Below are 27747 nucleotides of genomic sequence, written 5' to 3'. Positions count from 1 at the left end.
AACTAATGTCAGATGAACCCTCTCTCTCTCTATTTATATATGTGTGTATGTATACATGCATCTATGTATGTGTATGTATAAATGCATGTGGGGTTAGCATTTGGTCATGTTTCCATTACATACAAATGAGTGTTCTTTTTCTTTCTTTTTTTTTCATTTTTGGTTGTTTTTATAATATGTGTGTGTTGTGCATAACGATATCAATGAGTTGAAATTCATAAGTGCAAGTTGTTTGACTCAATCTGTCTTTGGAAATGTGTGTGCATAACGATATCAATGAGTTGAAATTCATAAGTGCAAGTTTGACTCAATCCGTCTTTGGAAATGTGTTTATCATGGTCAATTTGTTTGGAATCAGCCCTTCTATCATGTTTTCTTGACAAAAGATTGAATTCATACTGTCATGTCGAAAAGAGTTAAAGATTTTGTTTTATTTCATTTTAATTTTCAATTTTTAATTAAGAGTGGATCGTTTGGATATTGGGACCAGAGTTGCCAGTCGAGGAAGCGGGAGCGGGAAGCGATACGGGAAGCGGAAGCGGGAAGCGAGGCACTTTCAAAAATTTAGGAAGCGGGAAGCGTGGGACCACTTAGGAGCGAACCGGGAAGCGTCTCGGAAGCGACATAGGAAGCGTCTCGGAAGCGACATAGGAAGCGAACCGGAAGCGACCTAAGAAACTATAAATTTCTAAATTATAAATTATAAGCTACAATGTTCTAAACTCTAAGTCTAACCTTAAAATTAACATAATCCACTACTTCACTTCATCATGCAAGATTCAAAATAAAAGTATACCAAAAAAATATTATAAGACCATGACAAAAAAGTAACATAAAAGTTTTTAAGTTGGACAACTCCAACTACATCATAAAAAAAAAATAATAATTCAAGAGTTCATTAATCTGTCATCTTTCTCTTCCCCTTCAAGTCAGCAATAGATCGCGAACTTTCTGCATCATCACGTGCATCTTGTCCTCCACGTCCATGTCTTCTGCTCCTTCCTTCATTTCCTATAATGAATACGTTAAAAAGTTAAAATGTTCAAAAACCATAATTTAAAATATAAAAAACACAATATCAACATACCTTGCCTAGGTCTCCGGCTAAAGAAACGATCAATCCGACCATGAGGAACTGATGGTCGCTCTTGTATATCTGCAGTTCTACTAGCTCTGATGGATTGATTTGTATCCTCTTGAACTTCATTTGTACGTATAATTATTGGAGGTAATGGAGCTCTTGGTTGTGCATCTTTATGTTTGGATTTGGAAATAGTGCTTGATTGTTGTGCACTATCATCCAAATCTCTCCATCGCATATCCTCTAATCTCAACGTATTTTCTTCTACAATAGGAAGTTCTGGATTGATATCCCATTTTCGACTAGGCCCTTCTTTATAGCGATTGTTGCACCTTTTATAACAAGAATATAAAATATGAATGCTAATAAACAATCAATGATAAAAAAAGAGAAAAAAAAATACCAAAACAAAAGTACAACACAGTTTAATTATACCTGTCAATCAATCGAAGATTGGAATGAATATACACTAAGGTATCAGCACGATCTTCATTGAGCCTATTTCTTTTAACATTGTGAATGTAACTATAGGTGCTCCACACTCTTTCTGCAGAAGATGTGCTAATAGGTTGAGATAAAACCTTAATGGCTAATGCTCTCAACTCCGGTGTATCACCACCATAAAAACGCCACCAATTAAGCACTGACATTGTAGGATTCAGTGCATCTATTCGTGCTGCATTTCGGCTAAATCTTCCACTTCTTGATGAAAAAGCCATAAGTTGTGACCTATAAAGTGTAGATAACTCTTCATTTCCAGAAGATATGACTTCAAGCGCAAGCATTGCACCGTCTAAGATATCATTATCCTTTTCTGCAAAAAAAAATGTTTAGTAACTATAACAAGAGAAATGCAAATGAAATAATAAAATAATTAAATCATTTAACTTTAAACTTTATTAAATAGATAGAATTAATTTTTTACCAGGAGAAACTCGTTTGACCCCTCCTGCTGCTGGGATTTTGAGATACTCCGACTCGTAATATTTTGGAGTAAGCATGTGGGCTAGACTATGGAGAGGCACATTCATTCTGTCCCATCTATTTGAGACAATCTTATGAATCTTTTCATATAAATCTGGTTGTCCTTTTAGATTGTCTTTGATTTCCCCCAACATGTTGTCCATGCCTTCATACACTTCACCAATTATAGGGCCTTCCTGATCACAAAATTTAATCATCTTGTAGATGGGTTTTGTAATCAATAATGCTAAACGTACAGAATCCCAATATTCTTCATCAAGAACAGTTGTTTCTGTTGTAAAAGCCCTTTTTTTCATAATTTCATCTGTGCATGATTGCTTCCAATCACTCCATCTATCTGAAATTACTGTGAGCCTTAAGCTCTCCCTCACATCAAGCAAGCGTTTCAAAGTAGTATAATGTGAAGCAAACCTTGTTTTTGCAATCTTTATTAATTCTAATTTTTCATTGCTTCTAAAGATTGCTAGTGCTTTTGAATGATTTGTGATATACTTCACAATTTCTTTACTCTGCAAATATGTTTCTCCCAACCAATGAAACTCATGTGCCAAATCCTTGAAGATCAAATTAAGTGTGTGCACAACACAAGGTGACCAAAAAATATACTTGTACGTTTGTTTTAATTCTTCACCTGCTAACTTGCAATTTGCTGCTTTGTCTGTAATCACTTGCACTACATTAGAAGGCCCCACAAGTTTAAATCCCGTCTTCAAAAACTCGGCAATGTTTGCAGCTGACTGTTGCACATTAGAAAAATCGCTTGCATATAAGAACATCGAACCAAAACAGTTTGAGGCAAGTATATTTATCAAGTGTTTGTTCTTGATATTTGTCCAACCGTCTGAGACAATGGAAACTCCAAACTCCTCAAACTTTTCTCGAAATTCATTTAACTCCCTGTGAACACACTCTTTCTCACTGTCAAGCAACGTTGTTCGCGCTTTTTCATATGATGGGGGTTTATATCCGGGCACTTTACTAACTGCAGATATCATCTCTTCCCAATATGGTGATCGAAGCACATTGAAAGGTATGCCATTTGCACACAAAAATCTGATAATTTTGTGATCTACATCATCTCTTTCTACCTTTTTAAAGGTATCACGAATATCAACTGTTTTTTGGCTTCCACTAGATGATGTAGTCATACTAATAGGCTTCTTCGGAGTATCAATTCTTGATCTCCTCAACTCAAATGCACTTGATGAAACCTCCACTCGACGAACTTGCCTCTTAATTTTTTTTGCCAATTCTGCATTTTTTGCAACTTCAGGGCAAAAGGCAATCCCAACACTTTGTCCCTTTGGAGATCCCATGAGATGTGCAAAAACTCGAGTATATGACCCATGATAAATATTTTTGCAGTGCCTGCACATAAAAACTTGGGTTCCACCTTGCTTTCCTTGCCCACTCTTCTTTTGTTTCAATACATGGCGCCATAGCACTGTTGTTTTATGCATGCTAGGCGGTTCATCATCTTGGTCATCTTCAAAATAGTAGTCATCCAAGTCATATTCTTCTTCATCTTCCTCATCAAAAAAATTTTCGTTTCGGTCCTCAAACTGATATGGACAAGCAGAAGATCTCTTCTCGCCCTTCCCAACACCACTAGATGATTCATGCTCCAAATTGTACAAAGAATCGTCATCGTCATCAGAATTATCGTGATCATAGCTTGAGATGGTCATTAATGAAGCAAAGAACATGCAAATATATCTGCATCATAAAAGTATCAGAATCAACCTAAAACACTTAAAAAAAGCTATTATTAACAGTAAATAATGGAGAGTGAAGAACACAAAGCATGGGGATGTAAACAAAAGACTAAGCTAAAAAAGGGGGGGAAATTACGTGCAATCTGACTATCACTGAACTAAATACTCAAACAGGCACTTCAAGTTCTAATAAGAAACAAGCAACATAAATAACTGAGAATATAGAGAGAGAGAATAGTTTGATTGAACTGCTAAATCAGATCAAGAACATATAAATCCAGTTTTCTTTCAGGACTCCACTAAAGTTCAATACCCGACTCATTGGGAAATTCTCCAAGTACCCATCAACTTAATTTTGCACAAATGGAGAACATTAAAGTGCTACCAGCCTTGGCAAACATTGATCTCTGAGACAATAGACTTAGAACTGAGGTTCTAAATCATTACGGTTATCTTCTTCATGATAATGTTCATTTACTATTTGTACCAGCTCACATCCTCCAGCAGCTCTCAGCCTCTCACTGTACGTCGGACTGAATAAATAGCTTTTAAAATGTGGGAACAGCACACTCAAATGCTCTCCAATAAAACAATAATATTGCATATTATACCCGTTATACACCAATTAGCAAAAAAATTATTCATCAGTGTAGAATAGTTAAGATCATTAAAACCATCAACAATATCATGTTATCTCTAATGATACTTCCACCCCATCCGGTGCACTGATTTTCTTTGCCAACTGATGAAGTATAAAATGAACTTCCACATACACTATCACCATCATATCATAAACAACTGAAGAGTTAAATAAGAAGCTACAACACATAATGGCCAATGCAAATTAACAATCCATCAGCCAGCTATATCAGAAAAGTTTTGTGACGAATGCATACCATCTGTTTAGATAAGAAGTTAATATTACATTTCTTACGCTATCAATAGACTAGTATCATGGAGACAATAAAAAACAACCCACTGCTTCATGCAGAATGAATAAAAAAAACGGCTGCGATAATGAATTAGAAACTAAAAAAACTACAAACAAACCCTTGATCTACAGGAACAAAAAAACCCTTGATAGTTATGAGAAATAGACGAGTCAAAAACCACAGTGGTTGTCAACATCGTCTGAAAAAAGGGAGAAAGGGGGGAGGACATAGGGCCACCCTCTGTCCCTATCGCCCACTGTGAGGAAAAGAGGGGGCGGAAGATAGAGGGTGTTCCTCTGTCTCCACCCGGCACCAGCACCAGCACCAGCACCATGAAGAAAATAGTCATTGCCTCAATTTTCCATATTTTTTTGTTTTTATTTTTATTATTTTTTTCTTTTGACCACACTCGGTTTGGGTCACACCCAGATCAAGTTGGTCTGGGTGCAAACCCGCCAGACCTGGACTGAGTGGCAAACCTATCATATTTTTAAAGGTCATCTAAAAGGCTGCCAAGCTGATAAACCTTACTGTTTAGGGAGTGTTGAAAACAGTAAGATAGAATGTATAAAAGCTGTCGCTATTCTTGACAAAACATAATACACAGCCTCCTGTTTTCTTCTCCGTGGACGTAAGTTCCTTTGAACCGAACCACGTATACCTTTGTGTTTTCTGTTCTTGTTTTTTGTTTATGGTTTCAGAGCGATCTGTGTAAGAGTTGTGTCAGCACCATGGCCGCATCTTCATCACCTTCAAACCTTTACCCATATCCCTTCAATCTAAACATCTTTAACTTCGTTTTTCATAAACTCACCCAAGACAACTTTCTCTTGTGGAAGACTCAAGTTATGGCTCTTGTTGAAAGCCAAGACCTTCAAGGGTTTTTGACCGGTGAAGTTCCTATGTCGTCGGCCACTGTCTAAGAGAACAGTGAAGGAACAATTAAGAGTGCGTTGAATCCTACATATGTCGCATGGAGGCGTTCTGATCGGCTGTTGAAGGGCTGCATTACGAGTACATTGTCGGTTTGGGTCACACCCAGATCAAGTTGGTCTGGGTGCAAACCCGCCAGACCTGGACTGAGTGGCCTTGGTCGACTCAGTCTGGTTCAGAGTCTTCAGAGTTCAGACCCACACCAAGTTGGTCAGTGGTCTTTAAATGGCTAAGACAAAGGTCATGACCTCTGTCCGTGGACTCTCTCTTCCTCTCTCATGGCTGCTGGTGGCTGAGGCAAGGGCACCCCCCATGTTTCGCACTTCTTCTTCATGGTGCTGGTGCTGGTGCCGGGTGGAGACAGAGGAACCCTGATATACACCCTGAAAAAAAAACCCTGCGATAGATCTACACCGAGAGTGTTGCTGACTGGAGGGGAGCTCGCACGACAGAGAGATAGAGAGAGTGACAGAGCGTGAGAGAGGGGGATAGCGTACCTGAAGGTGAACATCTTCATCTTCGGAAGTCGGTGGAGGCCACCGGAATTTTTTGAGGTCGCCGGAACTCGGAGCTCGCCGAAAACTCGAGAGAGAGAGAGAGAGAGAGAGAGAGAGAGAGAGAGAGAGGAGTCGGAACGCGTGAAAAAACAAAACCCTAAGCCCCTTTTGATTTTATTTTTTCACGGGTTTTATAAAATACCCATTTTAACCTCGGTAAAAAATATATTCATGTTTAAAAAAAAAAAATTTTAAGGGCAAACACGACCTTTCCATAATAGCGTCCCCCTTTAAAGGGGTACGCGTCCCCCTTTAAAGGGATACGCGTACCCCTTTAAAGGGGGACGCGCTTCCCTTTAAAGGGGTACGCGTACCACTTTAAAGAGGTACGCGTACCCCTTTAAAGAGGTACGCGTACCCCTTTAAAGGGGGACGCGCTTCCCTTTAAAGGGGGACGCGCTTCCTCAATTGAACCTGCGCTTCCCCTCGCGTTTCGGAAGCGCTGCGTTTCGCGCTTCCGAAACGCGTCCCGGGGAAGCGCGCTTCCCCTATTCTATAGGCGTTTCCGGTAACTCTGATTGGGACATCCATAAATGAAGTTTGACATTAGCTGACACTTGATCCTAAGTTGGTCTTTTTTTTTTCAATAATGTCACAACATAATGATGATTGACTTTAGTTTAAGGCTTCTTTCTCATTTTAGGATTAAGAGAAATTTTGTTTAGTTTTATTATTGTCTAATGTTATGCTATGACATCTTGATTTATTTTGAATTTGTATAATTACTTTTTATATTTGAATGATGAGTTAGGGAAGAAAAATATGTTAAATACTCCTCAAAAGAAGTGAAATGCTTTTGTGTTTTGATTTTTCTTTTAGTTATATGCCCGTGTACTGAGCACTTTAAGGCTTTGCATGCATGATGCTCTATAGTCATCTATGTCATATGGATGCGGATTGCGGGAGCGGGACATGATGTGGATATTCTTGGTACATTAATTTTAAAAAATTAGGTCATGGAGGCTCATCCGTTGCTGTACACACACATAGATGCATCTATGTATCTGAGTGTGCATATAAAACCACAATTCTAAATCACTATAATTAGGAACATCAACTAATAAAATTAAGTTGAAATCTATGTCACATGGGTGCGGGTGCGGCACAATTTAAAAAATTTTGGACACGGGGACTCGGCTATATATATATATATATATATATATATATATATAAGACTCGGTCAAAGTTGTGCCTATTAGGGGACAGGTGATGAGTTGTGAAGCCTGATTCAGGGTTTTTTTCCTTACAGGAGGGGGGGGGGGGGGGGTTCCCCCCCCCCCTGATTTTTTTTTTAAATTCTGTAGCCCAGAATTAAAAAAAAAATCCAAAAAAATGGATCAAAATGACCCTGGGTGCGTTGACCACACCCAGGGTCGGACCGAGTCCGAGCCGCACCCGTGTCGGTGCGTGTTGACGCGGGTGCGTCGACCTTGGAGCCGAGTCCGTGTGACATAGGTTGAAATTGAAATGTAATGTAATTGATGACAAATTTAAAAAAACTCAAGTGCAAAATAAATAAATAAGATCATAAAAGAACATAGATAAGGCTGTTGACTGTGTGAAACTGGGTTAACTATGTTCATGATGTCGTATTCTGGAAGCGTCCCAATGTTGTGTAGTGTTGACATGGGATACACATGCTAAGCGAAGCATCTGTGTGACATAGATAGTTATGTTTGACACTTTTAACCTATGTCACACTAATAGTCCTATTTTACTCCCGTACTGTATCCCCTTATATACTTGTCATACTGGAAAACTTCATAAAAGTATCTATAGCCATATCCATATGACAGTCTTCATAGTATGCTCATGACTTTGATGTCTTTGTAGTTGACATGACACTAGTTTTATGCTTAGTCCAAGTTGGGCATGGCCTTTTTTCCTTTATAAACATCATTGTCTGAACCTGAATGCTCTGTTTTCCTTCATTCTTGCTATGGCTGTTGCCATATTTATGGGACTTGACCAATCATTTCATTATTATGTTCTCTTTCTTGATTTACTTCATTTCTCTATTCATAACTTAATGAGTCATAAAGTACTTTTCATACATGTCACTATGATCCTTTGGTATCTATCCATATCATCCTTGATATCCTTAGCTTCCATTTGACTAATGATCCTATAGTTGATGACTTTTCTTGTGTTCCTGTTTTGTTAACTTATAGCTTTCAATGTCTATTTAATATTTTTCCTTGTTCTTGAAGTTTGCATTTTATCCTTTACATGTTTCTGTCTTTTTTATCCACTAGCAAGTCTTGCAATATATGGCATTCACCTTCATAACTGTGCATTTAAGCTGAGTTGTGCCCTTGCTTGTGGTTCAAGATTGGATTGATAACTGGTTTAGTCGACCTCAGTCTTGGTCAGTCTAGATAGAACTTTTTGCAAATGTAATAAAAAGGTGCACTAAAGCTTGATGATCTATGACTTTCCATATGATAGATCAATGCAAATGCTGCAGCAATAATATTACATCTTATGTCAAAATATTAAAAGGCAACTCCATGTTTCTTATTTTATTTGTTTAATGAGATTGGAAATCATATATTGCATTCAGTAGCATTCATTAATTAATAAACACAAATATCATGATTTATAAATGTAATTAATAATATTGTGAAGTATATTTGTATTTTAACTTGGGTTTTTTTGTTGATGAGCATATTGAGCTTTTGGTAAGCCTACTTTCAAACTTGATCTTGGCTTGAGCAAGCCTGAGCCAAGCCTTGATTGAGCTTGCTGGAGCTTATCGCCACCTATACTTGTCTTTGCAATCTGTAAATACATCCCATCCTTTCAAATCATCTTGGTATTTTTAACCAAGTTTATTAACTACATTATAATCTGATGTTTTGATAAAAGTTCCAAGAAATTTGCTATACTATCTCCCTTAATGTTTTGCGTCATTCAATTACAATAAAAATGTCTGGTGGTGTGAATTTTATGAAAACGATTTTTAAAGCAATATTTTATGTAAAAACAATATGAAAGCCAGACACCAAATAAATAAAAACCGACTTGCACGAGTGGTGGAGACCGGGTCGAACTCAAGGAACGGGAAAAATACTTTGTATTCCACAAATAATTGAGCTACTTTTTATTGCTTTGAAAAATAAAAGAATTAATTAAATAAATAAACCAAGAGTACGACCCTCTGCAGAGGGCTTAAACAAATAAATAAATGGTTTTATTATAGACACAGTGAATTAAATAAAAGAAATACTAATCTAAAAATGAAAGCAAAAGTCTTTAGTGCTTGGGCTTTAGTCCCTTCCTTTCATTTGGTTTTCTTTTAGTCTTTTTGGGATTGTTTCTTGAGGGCTCCCTGAGGGGTTCTTTGAGGACCTGAAGGGCCTTTTGGGTACCTCAAAGGGCTCTTCGGGGGTACTTTCGAGGACTCACCACACAATCAAACACTTCCCTGCAAAAACAAAAAGACGAAACACAAAACAAAACACAAAAACTTACGGAAATTCAATGTTAGTTTCAGCCAAAAATCACAAAAACATGAATTAAGCTGACATGAAATAAACTTAAACTAACTACATGTAACAAAAGATGAACTAACTTGGAACAAACTAAAATGCTAAAAGATAAAATAGCAAAACTAACCATGAACAAACAAGAATCTAATTTGTAACAACTACTATAACTTAAGCAAGAAATCAAGAAACTAAGTTAACCAAAAATCAAGAAAGAAATCAGCCTAATATGGCTAACTAATTAACTAATCTAACCTTACTAAGTAGCAAAACTAACAAGAACTAAAGCACAAAAACGTTAACTAACAAAAAAACCTTAACTAAATTGTACTAATCACTAAAACAAAAACTAACTATCAAACAAAACATAAGCTTAATAACTACTAGCAAACAAATGACAAATAAGAAAGCATGCTGTACAAATTCAAGATTGAACTAAGCTAACTAACAAACTTTGAAATAATATAATACCCTAACCTAATCTTTTTAATCGAAAAAAATGAACGAAAAAACACAACACGGCTCGGCTATTAACATTCAACGACTAACTTAACTCTAAATCTCAGATTGAAGTAAAAACTAAGTAACCTTAACATGAATTAAAAAATCACAGCTGACTAAATAAATTAAAAACTGTGTTTAACCTACAGCCAGAACATTAACACCAGCTACATTAATTAAAGGAAACTCACTAATTGAAAGAACGCCTAACTCGGCTAAACACAAAAAAAAAAAAGAAAAAATATTTTAATCTAATCTAAGCAATGAATTAAAACTTCTGAAACTAAAAAAAAATAGTAATTCAACTGATAAAAAATGAGAAACATTTAGTTTACGTTATGTGGCTGAGTAAAAAAAATGAAGAAACACTAGTCTATGTTTTACCGTTTTTTCTTATTCTAATAAACAAGCTAACTAAAAAAAAACTAATTTAATATTAATGAAAGCTTAATGACATACATTGAACAATAACTAACTAACCTAGGACTGGGTTTAAATAAATAAAATAAAATAAATATGCTCTACTTGACGCAAATACAAAAAAGATTTCGGAAAGCCATGAAAACCCTAATCGACTAACATATATATATATATTAAGTCATTTAACAAATATCGAGAATAAAAAAGATCTGATCTAAACCTAAACCTAACCTAGATTTGACATAATCTGAAGTAAAACTCACGAAAACATAAGAAAACGTTCTACTAAATGTACCGATTTGAATAAAATATTATTATCCTATGCGAAAATCAAGAAATCAACTAAACTAAATTAAGCTATGTATTTTTTTCTTTTTATATTTTTAGATGATGAAAAATATAATGAATCTAAACTAGATGTGATACCTATGCTATGAATAAACAAAAACTAGATGCAATGATATGATATATGCTATGCAAAAGCAAAAACTACAAAACTACGGTGAAACGGGGGAGAAGAAGCAAATCGTGCGATTTACCTCCGATGGAAGGGTTGAGAGAAAGATGGCTTTTTCTTGAGCTGCAGACAACTCCCCGACGAGTAAAGATCGAAAATACTGACGATAAATGGGTTTAGAAGAAGAGAAGAAGAGAAAGAAGAAAGGAAGAACAAGAAATGAACCAGTAGGTAGAGAGAAGAGAGGGGGGCGTTTGTCTCATAGGCAAAAACGTTTGATTTGGTTGAAAACATACTATTTATATTGAAAATATTAAGTTTACACGATTTCTATTGAAGTTCGGATGATTTTCAAAAATTTCAAAAGAGGTCTCCTCTAGAAAACGTGTTTTTCAAAAAGTAAAACTTCTAATCTAACTAAAATTGATTAATTAACTCCTAATCTAATTAAACTATAAGTTAGAAAAAAATCCTAAACTAAACAAAACATTGAAAAATGTAGCGTATGTTTTGAAATATGCAATTTTTCTGTATTTTTTATTTTAAAGTGATTTCTCGAAACTAATGATAAAAATAGGTTTTTAATGAGATTTTTCTATGGATCATGCATAAAATAGTATGAATAAAATGTAAAAAATATATGCACGATCAAATTCCCCCATGCTTATTGTTTGCTAAGCCTGAGCAAATTGAAGCAAAAATAAAAAATAACAAACTAACAAAGACAAAAGCCTAACTCACTTTCGTAGGAATCACAGTTGCATTTAGCGTATGCAATAAGCCCTTTAAACCCCTGGGTTACCCCAGTGGACGAGTAAGGTCTTTTGAGGGTTTGCACTGATGCTACCCACAAACATCTCTGTCATGTATTCATAAAGATTTCAATTCAAGAAGCATTAGTCCACTAAGAAGTTTGTTTTCACGAATATTTCATGCCATTATACTTTTAAAACATAATTAGAGTCTTTTATATGCCACCACAGAGTAAAACTATTTCTTTTAATTTTCTAAATATCATAATCATTTATGCTTTATTCTTAGAAAATCAAATGTATACATGTCATCATTTTCTTATCCTCACTTATGTGCTTTCTGGACACAGGTTTTCTTAATACTTATTCTTAAGCAGTGAACTTTTTCTTTCTTGCTCTTAATTTTTTTTCTTCAGATTTTCAATTTTTTCATACTTTTTCTTTCTTTTTGTTAAGCATTATTTCAAATTTTCAGTTTCGTGACCCATTTAACGAGCTTTGGGTCAGTGACTCCCAGGCCAGACGACCTTAGGGCACCAGATACAGCGTTTCCCTCGAACTTAATTACTTTGAGTCACTAAACCTTCCATTTTCATAGTTCACGTATAGCTTGCTTCTTGTCATGTGCAATGTCAACATCTATTAGGTTCTCTATAAAGTTCATGTAACGGGCTTTCGGGACGGTGACTCCCAAACCAGATGACTTTAGGGCCCTAGGTGTAAACACCTCTAAGGCTCTACTTGCTCGAACAAAATAGGCCACAGATATTAACTTAGACAAAAAAATGACTTCCTTCATTATCCTTTTTGACATGGGAATCAAATACTTCAACTTGTGTCTGAGCTTAGCTACTGGGGAATACGAAGAGATCAAACAGCTAAACGTATGATCTTTTTCACTTTTGAGCTCTTCTTTTTCAATGTTGTTCATTTGCTTAGTTTTCAAAAATAAACCATGCATATTCATACTTATGATTCAAAATAAACTCCAGCGTCCATCTATCGCCATTTCTTTGAAATCCACATAAATAACCAAATTTTTTCTAGATCAGTATCAGAAATTTTTTTGTGGGGTTTAAAAATTCTCTAAAAACATTAGATTATGTAAAGCATTTATATAAGATCAAACTCATTCCTTAAAAACCCAAATTTTTATGAGTTTTCATCAATGTGCAAGTACAAAGATAGAAAAACTTTGGGTGTGCAAACTACACTGTCCCCGGTGGCACTCCCCTATGCTTGCATTCGTACATGAGAAACAAAAGGAATAGGAGAAAGTCACCTAATATGCACTGTGGAATCGTACTTGATGCTGCCCTCGACTGGCTCTGTGAAGATTCCACATGTCTGAATGCATAAAAATGCTTACATGATTGAACATTCACTCATGAACAAATAAATAAACAAATGCATCCTAAGAAAACTACGAAAGAACAAAAAATCTAATCCTAAGAATACAACATACAAACACTGTGTACTGCCTCACTCATCAACGAGGTCAATGACCTTAATGTCCTGACTAACCACAACATCAGAAATATAGGGCTTCAGCCGTTTCCCATTGACCTTGAAAATACTGCCCGTTTGAGGGTCCAAAATATCAATAGCTCCATGTGGAAAAACTGTGGACTATGAACGGGCCATCCCATCTGGACTTCAGCTTCCCTTGAAAAAGATGGAGACACGAATTATAAAGCCAAGATCCTCTCACCAGGCTCAAACTGTTTCCTCAAAATGTGTTGATCATGAAAATGCTTCGTTTGAGCCTTGTAGATCTTGGCACTCTCGTAAGCATCATTTTACAACTCCTCAAGCTCACTCATCTGTAGTTTAGGCTCTGCGTCAGCTTGTTCTATATCAAAATTAAACTTCTTAATCGCCTAATATGCCTTGTGCTCCAACTCAACGGGGAGATGACATGGCTTCCCAAAAACCAATCGGTATGGGGACATGGCAATCAGAGTCTTGAAAGCAGTCCTCTATGCCCATAAGGCATCGTTAAGGCGCTGGGACCTGTCCTTTTAGTTTGGTTGGACTGTCTTTTTAAGAATTCGCTTGATCTCCCTGTTGGAGACCTCGACCTGGCCACTCGTCTGTGGATGGTATGGTGTAGCAATCCAGTGATGTACTGAATACTTCCTGAGTAAGGAAGCAACATCCACATTCTTAAAGTGCTTACCCCCATCACTAATCATCGCTCTCGGGACACTGAACCTACTAAACATATTGTGCTTGATAAATTGAAGCACCTCTTTATGATCATTGGTCCGGGTGGCCACGACCTCGACCCACTTGGACACATAATCGATCACCACTAAAATGTAAACAAAATCGAACGATGGCGGGAAGGGACCCATAAAGTCGATACCCCACACATAAAAAATCTCAATGACAAGAATGGGAAGAAGGAAACATCATATCGCGCTTGGAAATGCTCCCTGTCTGCTGAAAGAGTAACCACCTCCGACAAAAATCATAAGCATCTCTATGAAGTGTCAGCCACCAAAATCTAGACTGGAGGACATTCACAGCGGTCTTCTGGCTAGAAAAGTGGCCTCCACATGCCACGAACTCCTCGGGGACGCACTATCGAATCACCTGATCGGGACATAATCAAAACAACTCTGGATCCTTCCAGAAATAATGTTTCACTTGCGTCAGAAAACGATCTCGCTTATTCCTGTTCCAATGCGCAGGGAACTCTCTGGTCACCAAGAAGTTGATGATATGCCTGAATCAGAGCAGATGCTTGACATGAAGAAGCTGCTCATCCGGGAAGGAATCATCAATCTGTCCCTCTGATAAGTGGATGCCTCCACGGTTAGTCTGGACAGATGATCTGCTACAAGATTCTCGCATCCACTCTTATCTTGAATCTCAAGATCAAATTCTTGTAGCAAGAGGATCCAACAGATGAGTCGCTGCTTGGCATCCTTTTTACTCATCAAGTACCGCAGGTCCGCAGGGCGGCATGATACAAGTAAACGATGACCTTGGAGCCCAATAAATACGTATAGAACTTCTCAAGGGCAAATATTATAGCTAGCAATTCCTTCTCAATGGCCGTATAGTTCATCTAAGCATCAGAGAGGGTCTTGGTAGCATAATAAATGACATGGGATTTCTGTTCGATCTTCTGGTCAATAATGACTCCAACCTCGTAATCGAAAACGCCACACATGATCTCAAATGACACTGACCAATCGGGGGAACGAAGGATGGGACTTGTGGTCAGGGCCTCCTTCAAAGATAGAAATGCTTTCAGACAGGCATCATCAAAACAAAACGACTGGTTTTTTTAGAGCAGGTTGCATAACGGTCTAAAATTCTTGATAAAATCCTTGATGACCGCCTATAGAAACCTGCATGCCCTAAGAATGAACGTACTTGTCGCACAGAGGTCGGTGGAGATAATTTGGCAATCGACTCTACTTTGGCCTTATCGATCTCAATCCCTTTCTCAGACACAATATGTTTAGGAACAATCCCCTGTTGTACCATAAAATGACTCTTTTCTCAGCTAAGCACAAAATTTGTTTCCATACAACGCTTCAGCACTCTCGATAACTTCTGGAGACAATCGTCAAATGAAGAGCCATAAACCGAAAAGTCGTCCATGAAAATCTTAAGGATGTCATCTACCATGTGAGAAAAGATCGCCATCATACATCGCTGAAATGTTGCCGGGGCATTGCAAAGCCCGAACAACATTCTCCTAAATGCAAAAGTGCCATATGGGCAGGTGAACGTCTTCTTCTCCTGGTTCTCGGGGTGAACGACCACCTGATTGTATCCTGAATAACCATCCAGGAAGCAGAAATAATGTTGGCCGGCGAGTTTCTCCAAAATTTGATCGATGAACGACAACGGGAAGTGACCCTTCCACGTTGTACTGCTCAACTTCTTATAATCAATGCATACTCGCTACCCTGTGGTAGTCTTCATGGGCACGCTCTCTCCTTTCTCATTCAGCGCAACGGTGAGCCCTAACTTTTTGGGGACAACGTGGGTGAGGCTCACCCACTGACTATCGGAGATGGATAAATGATCCTTGCATCCAACCATTTGACTACCTCCTTCATGTAGGGATTCTACCACTTTTTCATCTCTCTGGAGGGCTTGGCACCCTCGTCCATGATAATCCGATGCATGCAAAAGGAGGGGTCTATACCCTTCAGATCTGCCACCGACCATCCAATCGCCTCCTTATGCTCATGCAAGACCTGCAGAAGCTGACACTCCTGAGTGCCAGTCAGGTCTGCGGAAACGATGATGGCGAGAGTCCGATCCTTGCCTAAAAAGGCATACTTAAGCGAGGTTGGTAAGGGCTTTAACTCAAGTTCGGGCAGACTCTCAATGGAAGGTTGGGCAGGCTTCTCCGCCAACTCAGGGAGTGGGTCAAAATGCCAGGTTCAATTCAGCTCATCGGACCGTCTATCAATCAATTTCAGGCTCTCTCCCTTGAGTGATTCATCAACCTCCTCCTGAGGTGGATCACTCAATGTCCAAACATGTTCCGCTTCCATGAGGTCCTGAATGAGATTGACCTCGAAAGAAGCCTCATCATCTGTAGGGCCCATCATGGCGTGAAAAATGTTCAACTTCATCTTCCTGTTGCCGAATGAAACATTCATTGCGCCTGTGCGGCAATTGATGCACACATTGGCGGTGGCCAGGAAGGGGCGACCTAAAATGATGGGGGTCTGCCTCATATCATCCACTCCCTCCATATCCAAGTTGATAAAGTCAACAGGGAAGTTGAAGTCTTCTACCTTGACCAGAACATCTTCAAGAATCTCTCGCGGGACCTTGATCGATCTGTCTGCCAGCTGCATAGTCATAGGTATCTGCTTCATCTCCTTTAGTCTGAATTTGTTATAAAAGAAACCCGACAAGATATTCACACTTGCCCCAAGGTCGAGCATGACACACTCAACATTGATGTCTCCGAGAAATAATGGGAGTCCCTGGGTCCTTGAGCTTTGGTGGGGTTTGGTGCTATAACACCACACTCACTTGCGCAGTTAAATAAATCTTTTTCGGCACATGGGACCTCAACTTCCTCTTCTGCGTACAAAGCTCATTAAGGAACTTTGCGTATGCAGGGACTTGCTGGATGACATCTAGCAAGGGGAGGTTTATCTGAACGTGCTTGAAAATTTCAAGCATCTCTTGCATGTTCACTCCCTGCTTGCCGAATGACTTCGGTCTCTCTAACGCCTCAGGAAAGAGGGCTTTGGGGATATAGGACTTGGAAGGCTTAGATGGAGAAGCCTTCTCGCTTTTCTGACGTATGTCAGTAGGGACTGACTGTTTTTCACTAGATCTCTCGCTTCTGCAGCCTCCCTCGCTCTATATTGCTTCCTGCTCCTGAGGGTTATAGTCGCTTGAGCCTGCTGTTGATGAGCGTATGTCATGTGCAGGCCATGCATTAGCTCCTTACCCCTAGGGTTAACCAACGGTTGGCTAGGTAACACCCCTTCGCTTCGCCTGCTAAGCGCTTCGGCGAGCTGCCCTATCTGTGTCTCAAGTTTCGCAATGGAGTGCGTGTGGGAACTCAAGTTCGCCTTGAGGTCCGAGAAAGCCTGCAACATCTTGTCCTCGAAGGATTGGCTAGAAGCAAGCTCTTGGGACAAAGGCTGACTATAGGAAGGCTGGGCTAGGGGTAGCTAGATCTTTGAAAACCATGCGCATAACCGCCTTGCCTGGGTTGGTTTTGAGAAAGGGATGGAGGGTTTGACTTGTGAATTTCTCCGCGAGAAATTGGGATGGTTATGCCAGCCCGGATTATAGGTGTTGGAAAAAGGGTTGGGTGCGGACTTGGCGAAACCGTGCGCTATCTGAGCTTGCTCATGGACAAACTCAGGGTACTGTGGCGCCATGGGACAGTCAAAGACATGGTGTGCTGGGCTAGCACACAACGCACACACCTGCATGACTGAGGAGAGATTCGACAACAACTGATCCAATTTCTGGGTTAGCAAGTCGACCTTGTTATGCAACTTAAGGTTTGTCCCTAATTCGAATATACCAGCCTTCTTGGCTCCAAAAGGGGCAGGTGTAACCCTCTCAGATCGTGAGGCTGAAGCGTGGTGCATTGATTTCTCACTAAAGGTCTTAAACAGGGCTCACATATCATCCTCACTCTTCAGCATGAAAGTGCCCCCACAGGCAACATCAACCATTTGACTGTTCTTTTCAGTCAACCCGTCAATTGCACCAGTTGCCAACGGGGCACCTGGTGTTGGGGACACTTCCGGAGAAGATCTTTTATCCTCACCCACGCCTTATGAAACCGTTCTCCTCAATATGTGAAAAACTGGTGATAGTCTTTCGATACTGATCGATACTGATTTGTCTTACCAATTGAAAAATATTTTTTTGAGGAACTTGCGCAGTATGCGTTCCCAAGTGGTAATCTGAACAGTGTCTAGGGCTTCAAGTTAGTGCTTGACTTTGGCCTTGAGGGAGAACGAGAACAACGTCAACCTCAACGCGTCATCTCCAAAATTGTTGATCTGCACGGTGGAGCAGATCTCGAAGAACTCATCGAGATAACGGTAAGAGTATTCATTTCTTGGGCCATTAAATGATGGTAGCATTTGGATGATACTGGCCTTTATCTCAAAATGAGGGACTCTTACAGCGGGTCTAGTGATGCAAGAGTATATTCATTAGGAACGAAATACTCCTTCAGGAGATGAGTGTACTGATGATCTTTTGCCATAGGGTCGGATCGACGAGCTCTCCTAATAAGGGACTCAGGGTCCTCAACTAACTCAGCAAGCTCGGAGTCAAGCGAGCGTCACCCTTGCATGCACCTAAGGGTAGACCAGTGCAACAACCGTTCTAAGGAACTGATTTTCTATCTACCTAACGTGCAGAGCAGCCAAACCACAAAGAGGTAAAGAAAAATAAAACTAAAAAGTGGTAAAAACACCACACGCTTGCACCCAACAGATATCTTACAAAAATAAAATAAACTAAGAGCACGATACCAATCGTGCGCAGTCACCTCCTAGGAGAAGCCTAATAAGTAGGTCGTGTAAAAAAGGTAAGCTGATATCTAGCGTTTGCAAACACGTGGTTCTAGATCCTAAGTACTGAAAGAAACTAGCAATCCTAAACAATTAAACAGGGCAAGAAACTAGCAATCCTAAGCAAATAACAGAAAATAAACTAGCAACCTAAGTAAATGAGCACATACAATGGCAATAAAGTGCATACTCGTATTTTAATCATCGTACCTCGGCGACAACGCCAAAAATTTGATGCATCTTTTTCAATAAAGAATTTTAAAAATATATTTTCAATAAAAATGTTTGTGCAAACCGTGCATCAAATCATAAAAACCGGTTCACACTAGTGGTGAAATCCGGGTCAAACTCAGGGAAAGAGAAAAATACTTTGTATTCCACAAATAACTAAGCTACTCTTTATTGCTTTGAAAATTAAATAATTAATTAAATAAATAAACTAAGAGTACAACCCTCTGCAGGGGGCTTAAACAAATAAATAAATGGTTTTATTATAGACCTAATGAATTAAATAAAAGTAATCCTAATATAAAAATAAAAACAAGTCTTCAGTGTTTGAGCTTTAGTCCTCTCCTTTCATTTGGTTTTCTTTTAGTCTTTTGGGATTGTTTCTTGAGGGCTCTATGAGGGGTTCTTCGAGGGCCTGAAGGGCCTTTTGAGGGGACCTTTTGGGTACCTCAGAGGGCTCTTCAGGGGTACTTTCGAGGGCTCACCGCACAATCAAACGAACGCTTCCTTGCAAAAGCAAAAAAATGAAACACAAAACAAAACACAAAAACTCACGTAAATTCAATGTTAGTTTCAGCCAAAAATCATGAAAACATGAATTAAGTTAACATGAAATAAACTAACCACATGTGACAAAAGCTGAACTAACGTGGAACAAACTAAAGTGCTAAACGACAAAATAGCAAAACCAACTATGAACAAACAAGAATCTAATTTGTAACAACTAACTATAACTTAAGCAAGAAATCAAGAAACTAAGTTAACCAAAAATCAAGAAAGAAATCAGCCTAATATGGTTGACTAACTAATTAACTAATCTAACCTTACTAAGTAGCAAAACTAACAAGAACTAAAGCACAAAAATGTTAAGTAACAAAAAAACCTTAACTAAATTGCACTAATCACTAAAACAAAAACTAGTTATCAAACGAAGCATAAGCTTAATAACTACTAGCAAACAAATGACAAATAAGAAAGCATGTTCTACGAAATTCAAGATTGAACTAAGCTAACTAACAAACTTTGAAATAATATAATACCTAACCTAATCTATTTAATCTAAAAAAAATGAACGAAAGAACACAACACGGCTCGACTATTTCCATTCAACGACTAACTTAACTCTAAATCATAGATTGAAGTAAAAACTAAGTAACCTTAACATGAATTAAAAACTCACAGCTGACTAAATAAATTAAAAACTGAGTTTAACCTACTGCCAGAACATTAACATCAGCTACATTAATTAAAGGAAAGTCACTAATTGAAAGAACGTCTAACTCGGCTAAACACCAAAAAAGAAAAGAAAAATTATTTTAATCTAATCTAAGCAATGAATTAAAACTTTTGAAACTAAACAAAATAGTTATTCAACTGATAAAAGATGACAAACATTAAGTTTACGTTATGTGGCTGAGCAAAAAAAGAAGAAGAAGAATCGCTAGTCTATGTTTTACCGATTTTTCCTAATCTAATAAACAAGCTAACTAAAAAAACTAATTTAATATTAATGAAAGCTTAATGACATACGTTGAACAATAACTAACCTAAGATTGGGTTTAAAAAAATAAAATAAAATAAATACGCTCTACTTGACGCAAATACGAAAAAGATTTCAAAAAGCCACAAAAATCCTAATTGACTAACACACACACATATATATATATATATTAATTAAGTCATTTAACAAATATCGAGAATAAAAAAATCTGATCTAAACCTAAACCTAACCTAACCTAGATCTGACATAAACTGAAGTAAAACTCACGAAAACATAAGAAAACGTTCTACTATACCGATTTGAATAAAATATTATTATCCTTTGCAAAAATCATGAAAATCGGCTGAACTAAATTAAGTTATGTATTTTTTCTTTTTATATTTTTAGATGATGAAAAATATGGTGAATCTAAACTAGATGTGATGCGTATGCCATAAATAAACAAAAACTACATGCAATGATATGATATGCGAAAATGAAAACTACAAAAATACGGTGAAACGGAGGAGAAGAAGCAAATCGTGCGATTTACCTCCGATGGAAGGGTTGAGAGAAAGAAGATGGCTTTTCCTTGAGCTGCAGTGATGAATAAAGAACAAAAATACGGACGATGAAAGGGTTTGGAAGAAGAGAAAGAAGAAAGGAAGAAAAGGAACCAGTAGGAAGAGGGAGAGAAGAAAGAGAGGCAGAAGAGGGGGGCGTTTTTCTCAGAGTTTAAAACGTCCGATCTGGTTGAAAACATACTATATTGAAAATATTAGGTTTACACGATTTCTATGAAAGTCTGGATTGTTTTCAAAATTCCAAAAGAGGTCTCCTCTGGAAAACATATTTTTTCAAAAAGTAAAACTTCTAATCTAACTAAAATTGATTAATTAACTCCTAATCTAATTAAACTACAAGTAAGAAAAAATCCTAAATTAAACAAAACACTGAAAAACATAGGGTAAGCTTTGAAATGTGCGATTTTCCTGTATTTTTCATTTTAAAGCAATGTTTTGAAACTAACGATAAAAATGAGTTTTTAATGCGATTTTTCTATGGATCATGCATAAAATAGTATGAATAAAATGTAAAAATATATGCATGATCATCTAGAACTAATAATCTATGTTACATTATCAGTTTCTTTTTTGAATGTTTTACTGTTTATACAAGTTCTATCATCTCTTCATCTCTGTTTGGAAATTAGCAGCTGGGATGGGAATTTATACATTTGGTAGATACATGGTCAAACTACCTTTGTGCTGGGTGTTCGGCAACTGGTAGCTGGTATGGGAGTTTATGCATTTGAGGAAGTGACAGCCTTTCCTTTATATTTGCACTAAATAGTGGATTTGGCAGCTACCACTTTTCCAAATCCATAAACTCCCTCGGAATACCAGTTTCCAAACAGAGCCTTTATCTTAAATTCTTAAATGATGAAAATCTAGCCATAAAAACTAGGACAAATAATCTTGATACATGGTGTTCTTCTTTCATCTTTAGGTACATGATAGCTATATGCGGTTAATAGACTATAGGCTAAGGCCTAGTGCTTATCCGTATGCCTGTGAGTTTTTTGGTAAAGGTTGGGCAGTAGGCTAGTTGTTATGGAGAAATTGAGTACTGTAACACATTGAAAGGGTCTAAGTTACACGTTTAACCTATTATATTGCACTATAAGTCTATAACATATAAAAACTATTAAAAATACAATATTCAAAATTTAAGCCTAAACTTGAATAATATTAAAAAAAAGTGTATTCATCACTTTTGCCACAAGAAAGAAGCTGAATGCACATAAGCGAAAAATTATTGTAATAAGTTAAAGCACAATGTTGACTAGGTACCTGCTGCGTTGGATATGGGTCAGATTAGGCTTAACCAGAACTACATCTGTTTGTTTGCAATGGTTTTGGTCCATTATAAAAAAAGGGGACCTAGATTTGTCACCTACATTTTCCTTCTCTCAAGTTAAAATGTTATATTTGTGCATAATCGAGACAAAAACCTTCTCTCTCTTGGTCAATTATCACAAGAAAATATTGTTTTTTTATGGAAAAAATGTGGAAAAAGTAATATTTTGTCAATTAGATACCTTTTCTACTTTTTTATCTTTTAATTAATCTTTTGTTAATACTTTGCTGATAAAAATAAAAATTTCAATTTCTCGCAATATAAAGGTTGCCACTATTTTCTTGTTTTTAAACTTTGGTCCGCAAATCTGAACTGCTCCAAAACTCTTGTTTCCTTTCTTAATTCATCAGACTTACAAACAATGAAGGTGATGGGATATGGCTGTACTAAAACTTGTATTTTTGAGTGTCCATTTTGTTGATTCGGTGAACATCTTTGGAGGACCTTGTTTCCTTTCACGGTCCACCTGGTGACTAGGTCCACAAACCGTCTATTCTTTTTATAATGCACAAAACAATGAATTTATTATATTGGGTTGATAAAGATACTTAACAGCCTGAATTGTTTTGGTTCAATGGTTCTTGATAGTCCCTTTAACTTGGAAATTCCTTTTATGACACTCTTTCATGCACTTTGTGATTCATCTGTTTTCACGCAGAATCTATTTCTAACCTAATTTATCTACTGTTTCTACTTTCTAGTTGATGTGTGTGTGTTCCTCATTTGTTTGCTTAATCTGGAATCAATGAGAAAATTCAACGCTTTAGTCCATTTTTTCCCCTATGAGTCCTTGAAGTTCTCTCCAACTGTCTATTCATTGTTGCAGAATAAAGATGTTACAGAAGCTATCCAAAAGGTTGCTGCTGCATATGATTGCAAAGTTGTTGAAGGTGTGCTCAGTCACCAACTGAAGCAGTTTGTCATTGATGGGAACAAAGTCATACTAAGTGTAAGCAATCCAGAGACGAGAGTTGACGATGCAGAATTTGAAGAGAATGAAGTATATGCAGTTGATATAGTTGCTAGCACAGGTGATGGGAAGGTAAGGTGGAAATCTTTTACATGTAATTGGATTGAATTTAACCGGCATTCTTTATTGCTTTTCTTGAGGAACTCACTAATTTTAATTGATTTTTGTTTGATGAAATGGGATTGCCATAGCTACTTGTTTTTTTGATCAGCTGCTTCTTTGACATAAGACTTTGGCCTTTTATTTTCTAGGTGTCTTAATCGAGTTTCTTTTACGATGATGTTGATAATTACAGCCTAAACTTCTTGATGAGAGGCAAACAACCATCTACAAGAGGGCCGTGGACAAGAACTACCACCTAAAAATGAAATCATCAAGATTCATCTTCAGTGAAATTAGTCAGAGATTTCCTATAATGCCATTCACTGCAAGGTAGATCTTCCCTTCCATTTCAAGTTGCACTACATGCCGGATATGATATTTTCCTTAACATTTTTGTTGCAATTTTTTGCTACTCTGAAATTATTTTTGCCTCTTTTGTGAGCAGAGCTTTTGAAGAGAAGCGGGCTCGACTGGGACTAGTGGAGTGTGTAAATCATGAACTTCTGCAGCCATATCCTGTTCTTCATGAAAAGCCTGGTGAATTCAAGTTTCTATTTTTTATTTTTTATAAAGTTTGAACATGAAGCACTTTTTGCAAGCAGCTTACACTAACTTAATTGCTTTAAATGTGTGGAGCCACATTGTAGGAGACCTTGTTGCTCATATCAAATTCACAGTTTTGTTAATGCCCAACGGATCAGATAGAATCACTTCACATCCTCTGCAGGAGTTGCAGCCTACAAAATCAATTGATGACGATCAAGAAATCAAGGCGTGGCTGTCATTGGGGATGAAAACCAAGAAGAAAGGAGGTGGAAAGAAGAAGAAAGGTCTGATCTCTCCTTCCTTTCATTTTTGTTTATGTTTGAAAGATGACTCATTTACTAAAAGCACTCGGCTCAATTATGTGCAGCAGGCAAGAAAGGAGATGCTTTGGAACCTGAACTTGTTGATGGAACCTCAAATGGTGCTGCTGGCCAGGAAGCATCTCAAGAATAAGGATTCCAGTTCCAGTTTTTTTGTTTTTTTGTTTTTTTAATATAATCCCTTTCTTTATCAAAGAAGAAAATTGATGATTCCAACGGAAATTGGTCAGCTGGTAGTTGTAACGGGTCGCATGGTTTGTGTTCTGTTCAGAGGAGCTATTTAGATGACGTTGAGGAAGTGACTGTTTTGTTTGTTTTGCTTTTTATATTTAATGATGATGGTGAAGCTCTGAGAGCCCGTGATTCGAACCTGACTCTCCTTGGCTATGATAGTGTTGACCTAACCATCCAGCTTTCTCATTCTAACCCCGTTGTTTTGCATGTTGTCTAACATGTCTTTGCTGTGTGTTTGCCTTTGTTTGTATGGGTTTCTTCAACCTTAGTTGTCTGCTTCTGGGGTGGAACATGCTTCTCTGTTCCTTTTTCCTTCTGCCTAAATCCCCTCTCAGAAATGGACCATCGTCCTTATTTGCTGTAAAATTTCGTGTGGCTCAAAAGGGTACTTTTCTTTCTTACCACTCGCGTGAATTGATCTCAGCTTCAATAAGGATAGAGTATCGTTAACAGTTGGATGCCGACTGCTTCAAGCCATTCCTTTCAGTCTTGATTTCTGGTTGGTCAGTTAGTGAGTTGCTTCTAATCTTGGATCTAAAACATAGAGGTCCCAAAACATTCATTTCCGTTGAAGAGTGCTGAATTTGATCTTGGCCTTTAAGAAGGAAAAGTATCCTTCCAAAATTGATTAGTGAACAGAGAATTTCGGTGGCAAATTATGCTTTTAATCATTCCATATGGTTTTCTTATTATTAAAGGGCCTTAACTATGGTTTAGGTGAAATATTTCTTGGGAAGTTTTACCAAGTGGGAAAATTTGGTCAGCCTATCTACAACATAAATGGTTTCCTTTCGATTTGAGGAAAGTATGTACTCAATAAAATTCAGGGAGATGTATGTTCAGACTCAAAATTTTGGATCTGGCCTTGCATTTTGGCCCAATAGAGCTTGCCTCGAATTCTTTGGTATGTTTTGAACGGCCACCTATGGGTGAAGAGTGGTAGTGTTGGAGGAGATCCGAAATGATCTCGATATCTTTGGGAAGCACAAATCACTTTTTTTTAGATCATGTCTTCACCCTTTGCTTGGTAGTAAGGGTGACTATTCGGGTCTCTTTCAAGGTACCGACTTAGTTTTTGGATTTCTTTACTATTTTTATTAGTATTACATGCCTGACCGCATAATTTGCAAATTACAATGGAGAGTATATTTAACTTGCTGTCCTTATGGCACCGGGAGAGAGCATCCGCCACGCAATTTTCAAGCCCCATTTTGTATTATAGATCAAAATTATACCTTATCATCTTGGCTACCCACTTTTGTTGAAGTGGAGTGGATATGCGTTGGTCCATGACGTCTTTTTAAACTATTGTGATCAGTTTGAACCACAAAGTAACGTCCCAACAAGTCCTTTTCATATGTCAAAATTGACTTGGCCCTTTGTGAAAGAGGCTTGCTCAGGAAGGCCAAGGGGTGATCTTCTTTCATTAGTATGGCTCCTAGGCCAGCATCACACACATTAGTCTCTACGAGTACTTTAGAAAAACTTGTAATGCTACATTGCTTGCTTGAGCTCTTGGAACGTCTTTTCGGCTTTGGCCGTCCAACCCCATGAATTATTTTTCACCAAGGTGGACAATGGAGCAGCTATGACCCCATAGTTCTTGATGAACCTTCTATAATACCCGGTGATATCGAGGAAACCTCTAAAGGCCTTCAAGGTAATTGGTGTGGGTCATATCCTCATTTCTTCAATTTTTTCAGATTGTGTTAACTCTTCTATGATCTATGATATGCCCAAGGTAGGACACCTTTGATTGCCCAAAGCTGAAGTTACTCCTTTTTTCATAGAGTTTGTGCCCTCTTAGGGAGGAGAGAACAACCTTTTACATGTCCCAAGCGATCTTCCAAGTTTTGGCTATAAACCAAGATATCATCTAAGAACACAAGCATGAATTGATGAAGCATGTGTCGAAATACATCATTCATGATTCTTTGTAATGCAGCAAGGGAATTAGTGAGTCTAAATAGTATAACTAAAAATTCATATTGTCCATCATGGGTTCTAAAGGCCATTTAAAGAATGTCTTTATTGGTCATCCTAAATTGATGGTATCCCGCCCTTAGGTCAATCTTGGTGAAGTATTTTGCCCCATTCAATTCACCCCTATAACTGGTATGGGATGCTTATCTTTGATGGTTACTGCATTAAGGGTTCTATAATTTACACAAAACCTTCATGTCCCATCTTTTTTTCATATTAAGAATATCAAAGAAGATAATGGGCTGAAACTTGGTCTTATAACCCCACTTTTTTACATTTTCTTAACCAATCCCTCAATTTTTTCTTTTTGGGAATGGCCATATCTAATACCCCAAATTTTTTAGCAAAAAATACATAGAATTTTATTTATAAATATGAGGTCTCATCTATAGCATTGTCTTAACCAAATAGAACTCTAAAGAGTCAGCTTGTGCAAGCACTAGTGTTTAATAGCTCTCTAAAACCGAATTCGAGGGAAGACGTCCAAGTGATAAAACTTTTTATTTCGAAATCACATATACTTTAAAATTCACAACAGAAACATTATTTTGAAAATGGTTCAACATACAGGTAGTTAAAACAACGCTAACATATCATGAACTAACCTAAATCATTCATTTCACAATTAAATGGTTCATATCAATTATCCAATTATCAATAAAAAGTTATCTGAGTAAAAATATAATCCATGATATCTAAATAAAATAAATGAATGGTTCATATGGTGCCCCTGCAACATCACACAACCACTCTTCAGCTCACTCATTATCTATGCATTGTAAATGGTGTCAGGCTTTCAACCAAGTCTCAGTAGGACACACATTATTATTGCATGCATACACAATACCAAGCATACATAAGCATGTATCAATAATCACACACAACACAAAACAATAGGCATTCAATTGAATCTCTACAACAATTAAATTCAGGAACGTATCATCATAACATGTTATCATTAAATAATATATCATCATATACATGCTTTCAATATAAACAATAAAAATAGACATATTACATAAAAGTAAAGCGATCCTAATCTTCTAATTAATTGTTTCTCTTTCTTAATCTTTGCGGGTATGCATAAGCAAAATCATCATTTCAGTC

The 27747-nt window shown here is 37.4% G+C and overlaps 2 protein-coding genes across 5 annotated transcripts in view; one reads left to right on the top strand and one right to left on the bottom strand.

Annotated features, from left to right (window-relative positions):
- Positions 1-24792, top strand: part of LOC149823504 (ERBB-3 BINDING PROTEIN 1) — a 34676-nt gene extending 9884 nt beyond the window's left edge. For 2 of the 4 annotated variants that reach the window (XM_090018890.1, XM_090018892.1), the window contains 5 exons: positions 23312-23527; positions 23751-23887; positions 24003-24094; positions 24205-24387; positions 24471-24792. In XM_090018890.1, the coding sequence (XP_089875016.1) occupies positions 23312-23527; positions 23751-23887; positions 24003-24094; positions 24205-24387; positions 24471-24556 (714 nt within the window). In that variant the 3' untranslated portion in view covers positions 24557-24792. The remainder of the gene's footprint in view (positions 1-23311; positions 23528-23750; positions 23888-24002; positions 24095-24204; positions 24388-24470) is intronic. The other 2 variants (XM_090018893.1, XM_090018891.1) reach the window with 1 other exon arrangement.
- Positions 1361-4501, bottom strand: LOC149823505 (uncharacterized). The gene is made up of 2 exons (XM_090018889.1): positions 2007-4501; positions 1361-1895 (listed from the first exon to the last, which is right to left on the bottom strand). The coding sequence occupies exons 1-2, from the start codon at positions 3769-3771 to the stop codon at positions 1507-1509; spliced, it is 2154 nt and encodes a 717-aa protein (XP_089875015.1). The 5' UTR covers positions 3772-4501; the 3' UTR covers positions 1361-1506.
- Positions 24793-27747: the final 2955 nt, after the last annotated feature.

Source organism: Nuphar pumila, chromosome 10 (assembly GCF_984573655.1).
Source record: "Nuphar pumila chromosome 10, dmNupPumi1.hap1.1, whole genome shotgun sequence".
Taxonomy (NCBI): Eukaryota; Viridiplantae; Streptophyta; class Magnoliopsida; order Nymphaeales; family Nymphaeaceae; genus Nuphar; species Nuphar pumila.
This window is presented reverse-complemented; position numbering and strand designations above follow the sequence as displayed.

What these genes read in the sequence shown, in the direction of transcription:
- LOC149823505 (XM_090018889.1), bottom strand. Translation starts at nt 3,771, where the DNA reads ATGTTCTTTGCTTCATTAATGACCATCTCAAGCTATGATCACGATAAT. An exon ending in GGTCAAACGAGTTTCTCCTG is followed by an intron (nt 1,896 to 2,006) that starts GTAAAAAATTAA and finishes TTTTTTTTGCAG; the next exon opens with AAAAGGATAATGATATCTTA.